At 40.5% G+C, this 4,889-nt stretch overlaps 1 protein-coding gene across 1 annotated transcript in view; it reads left to right on the top strand.

Moving 5' to 3' along the window:
* Nucleotides 1-580: 580 nt before the first annotated feature.
* Nucleotides 581-4,889, top strand: part of LOC138954777 (fibrinogen-like protein A) — a gene marked incomplete at its 3' end in the record, with an annotated part of 8,982 nt that continues 4,673 nt past the window's right edge. The window contains 2 exon segments of the mRNA XM_070326546.1: nucleotides 581-1,373; nucleotides 2,068-2,207. Coding sequence (XP_070182647.1) covers nucleotides 1,037-1,373; nucleotides 2,068-2,207 — 477 coding nt within the window.

Raw genomic sequence — 4,889 nt, 5'->3', positions numbered from 1 at the left:
CACTAGTGTTTTCTTCGTAGAGTTGGAGTTATGTATGAATCAGTTCCTTAATCGTCACTAGTGTCTTCTTCCATATTGATTCATTAAAAAAATCCTTATCTGCAAAGAAAGTAATCAGAACGTTATTTTGTTGTGTATGAACAATGAAAGGGACGGCTATTGTTGTGTGTGAACAATGAAAGGGACGGCTATTGTTGTGTGTGAACAATGAAAGGGACGGCTATTGTTGTGTGTGAACAATGAAAGGGACGGCTATTGTTGTGTGTGAATAATTAAAGGGACGGCTATTTCCGAAGTTAAAGCCTGCCCAGAGACAAGGTGTTGAGCTGAACTCTTAGCGCATGACTGTTTGCCCCTAATAGATCATAGTTATCTGTTTGGACGTTAAACAGAATTAGTCAATCAGAGATATAGTGAGCTGAAATATTTTCCCGAAAAGGACAGCGCCTTTAAACCGTTGGCATAGCCATCAAACTAACGGTTCCCAACTCAAGTTTCATTGATTGGTGTTGATTGCCAGGCTGTAAATAATGGCTTCTCCCTCAACGGTTCTTTCGCACTCTGCAATTGGAGTGGGATGACTGGAGACATTGTTGAGGGGTTGTGGGGAAGTGCTGCAGACGGAAGGGTTTCATTTCCTATGCCAATAGTTTATGTTCTGCCTCTTGGGTTTATGTGTTTGTTTTGACTGTGAGTATCGCTGAGATTTGTGTGGAACTGCGCATGGCATGACGACAAAAAATAACACTGTGGTGGAATTGGAAGTTGCTGAAGGAGTGTACATACACGTAGGATGAGTCAACTTCGTGTTTGATCAAAACTGTATTGCGTCCTAAATCACCAGAAACCGACTTCAAAAGGGTTCTTGTGAGGAACATCTAGCTTCTTACTTTTAATTCATTTATTCTGAGTCAGAAGGTAAAATCGCCGGTTTCTAAAACTACGAAAAAATTTGACATTTGTCGATAACTCATTCTGTTGAGAGTTGCGTGTGCTTGTGTTGCTCTTCACTCAAGGACCCTGCTGCAAGACGAAAATGAGTTCTTCAAGACAAAGACCTGTGCATCTCCTGGTCCTCATTGTCAACATTCTCGTCGTAAAGTCAGAAGTGCAAGTTCAGCTCTACACCAAGGCATTGGAAGGAGCAGTTCTTTCAGACACATATATACTCGACATGAAATGTTCTGGAACCTCTGCATGCTCTTTAGTAAAGTGTGGAGTACTTTGCGCAAGCAATGTTGCTTGCAAGTCATTGGGGTTTCAAAGTAGTAAGAAGACATGTGTCCACTACTCTGTCCAGGCATCGGACCCTGCTGCGCAAAGTTCGAGTGTCCAGCAGGCTGGTTGGCTGACCTTTGAAAAAGACAGTAACAGTAAGTCGCAAACCTTTATCCTTCGCCGGTGGTCGTGGGTCCGTGTGGACCCAGTAGGGTGTTTAATTGCAAACATCTCTTAAACTAGTCGGATTTTTTTCATGAGCTTTTAAGAATGCCTCAGGCACCTAGAACGCTCTTATGTCCTATAATTTTAGCGAGAAGTGATTAAAAAAAAGGTCATATGTAGACGACAAACATCGTGGGGCCGTGTGGACCCATGTTTCTCAAAGAATGAAATGAGAAGCATGGGTCCCCACGATGACTTCCGTGTGTAGTCGATAACCCGGACGGGCGAAGGTTAATTACACGGTATATTCATATTGGTTGACGAAAAAGGTGTTATTTTCCGATAAACTACTACTACTACTACTACTACTACTACTACTACTACTACTACTACTACTACTACTACTACTACTACTACTACTACTACTACTTCTACTACGACGACGACGACGACGACGACGACCAAAAAGAAGAAGATTCTAGCTTCCCTTCTGATATCAATCTTGTATTTGCTGACCCATTACATTTGATTCAAAGCTTCCACGTACAAAGAAACAATTGTTATTACAAGTAACTTGCTAGCGAATACAGTAACGACGACGATGATAGTGCTGACGACGGCGATGATAGTACCCATCAGTAAAAGTGTGTCCATAATGTTATGTACAATTCCTTGTTGTTTCAGCAAGCCCAGCAAATCCGCGAGACTGCTCGGACATAGGCGCGAACGATGGTAGCGCCCCAAGCGGTGTGTACACAATCTACCCGTCCTCCAGCTCCTCCCTGCAGGTCTACTGTCTAAGGACACATGGACACTTGTGGACAGTGAGTTGCTCTCGTTTAGGGTTAGAGGGGGTTGGGGTGGTAGGGGGGAGTGTGTGTTAGGGGGGAGGTGTGTGCGTGCGTGTGTGTGTGTGTGTGTGTGTGCGTGTGTGTGTGTGTGTGTGTGTGTGTTTGTGTGTGTGTGTGTGTGTGTGCGAATGGGTGTGTGTGCGAATGGGTGTGTGTTTGTGTTCGTGTGTACGTGTGTGTGTGTGTGTGTGTTGGGTGTGTGTGTGTGTGTGTGTGTCTGTGTGTGTGTGTGTGTGTGTGTGTGTATGTGCGTACTTTTGTGTTTGTGGGATGATGTGTTTGTGTGTGTGGGTGTGTGTGTGTGTGTGTGTGTGTGTGTGTGTGTGTGTGCATGTACGTGTGTGTGCCAGTGTGTTTTTATGTGAGACACGTGTTTTTTATGTGCAAGCTTCGTGACACGTCCATTTTTATGTCCCATTTTTCTACAACTTTGTCTGTCTGCCGTGTGTATCACAATAGTCCGGTTATATCTCTTTTCCTTTCTCCCCCTTATGTTATTGTACTTGGACCGTTACTTATTTACTTACTGCCCTCTGTGCCTGTTGGCATGTAGTGCAGCAACAAAGGGCCGCACTTGGACCGCAGCCATATTGTAAATGGAAACAAATACTTTTTCTCCTTCTCCTTTCTCCTGCTCTTTGGCCTTGTTGTGTGTTCCTGTGGAATGTTTATTTACTTAATGGCTTAGACTTTTAGCACAGAGTTCTGAAATGGCCTCATCGGTTTTTTACTTCCAAGTTTGTTCTTTTTTGTTGTTCTTTTTTTTATCTATATTTTTTTTTGCATGCGTGTGTTCATGATTTTCAAGTCCTGAGACTTTCGCTGTAAAATATGCAATCTTTATCGTGCGCAGACGTGTACACGGGGTGTTTAGACACGGAGGAGAGTCCGCACTAAGTTGACCTTCAAAAAGTTGACAAAGTTAATTCGAACTCATCACAACTAACTAACTGGTTTCAAAGCCAGCGTTGCTACCGACTTAGCTATCTTCCGGCCTCGATTTGCTTGTGTGTAATTATCATTTAGATTTTTTACATGTCTGCAAACTCTTCCCCTTTCAAGTGTCCTGGCAAAACAGTTTTCAGTTTCTGCTGGCAGAACATTTGCCTGCAAATACAGGTTAAAAGCATGCTTCACAAACTTCAAAGCAAATTTACTTCAGTTCTGCATGTATACTGCGCGCTTGATCAATATAGTTGAAGCCGGAGAAACACTGTTTGTAAAAACTGATTAAGGAATTCAGCGGCATATTTTCTGTATTTCTGTTTCCTGCTTCGTTCAAAGGAGAAAGGAAAACTTTCCTGAAAAGGCAAAGTTTCAATATTACTTTTGAACATTGTTGAAGATGTGTACCGCCATTGTCACATTTCACTGCGCAGATCTTCGTCGTGAATGGGTCGTGCTACAAAGCTGTGCACAGTGGAACAGTCATTTTAAGACCTAACCAAATCTTTAAAATAAACAAGGTCTTAAAAAGGAGGTAAATGTACAGAGGTCATTAACAGAAAATCGAACAAATCAAGCTCTTTAAGAGGGGTAATTTAAGACTTAATTTGGGAGGTCTTCAACGGGAGGGACCACTGTATTATGTTGGTGAAATGAACGTTCAGTCCTTTTAATACGATTTATAATATAAAGATCACACAAAAACTGTACTCATGTGTTTAACGAAGACGATACAAAACACAGTATTCGACGTTTCGGAGCGGATAAAAGAAAAGGTCAGACGATAGAACAGAAAGAAAAACAACAGTTGTCACGATTCACGAACCTAAACAAACGGACCAATATACGATATATATCAAATGTCAAACAGACTGTATTTTTATTTGTTTTTTGTCAGTGGTGCTTTAATTGATTAATGATGTTGTTCGTTGTATGATTCAGGGATAAAATATATGTACGATACTGGTGCCATGAGTAATGTATTTTGAAATGTTTGTAGTGTCACGAACTGGGATTATCAATATGTGAAAGTATGCCTTATAATGTCACTGCAGTCAAGAGAATTATGTACAAACGGCATATCCAAAAGAAGTTAATATAAATAAGAAAGAAGAAAACAAGTCGCGTAAGGCGAAAATACAATATTTAGTCAAGTAGCTGTCGAACTCACAGAATGAAACTGAACGCAATGCCATTTTTCAGCAAGGCCGTATACTCGTAGCATCGTCAGTCCACCGCTCATGGCAAAGGCAGTGAAATTGACAAGAAGAGCGGGGTAGTAGTTGCGCTAAGAAGGATAGCACGCTTTTCTGTACCTCTCTTTGTTTTAACTTTCTGAGCGTGTTTTTAATCCAAACATATCATATCTATATGTTTTTGGAATCAGGAACCGACAAGGAATAAGATGAAAGTGTTTTTAAATTGATTTGGACAATTTAATTTTGATAATAATTTTTATATATTTAATTTTCAGAGCTTGTTTTTAATCCGAATATAACATATTTATATGTTTTTGGAATCAGCAAATGATGGAGAATAAGATAAACGTAAATTTGTATCGTTTTATAAATTTTTATTTTTTTTTACAATAATTTTTGAGATTTTTAATGACCAAAGTCATTAATTAATTTTTAAGCCACCAAGCTGAAATGCAATACCGAAGTCCGGGCTTCGTCGAAGATTACTTGACCAAAATTTGAACCAATTTGG

Source organism: Littorina saxatilis, unplaced genomic scaffold, assembly GCF_037325665.1.
Source record: "Littorina saxatilis isolate snail1 unplaced genomic scaffold, US_GU_Lsax_2.0 scaffold_3005, whole genome shotgun sequence".
In the NCBI taxonomy this organism is placed as follows: Eukaryota; Metazoa; Mollusca; class Gastropoda; order Littorinimorpha; family Littorinidae; genus Littorina; species Littorina saxatilis.
The sequence above is the reverse complement of the archived record's forward strand: the minus strand, read 5'-3'. Positions and strand labels throughout refer to the sequence as shown.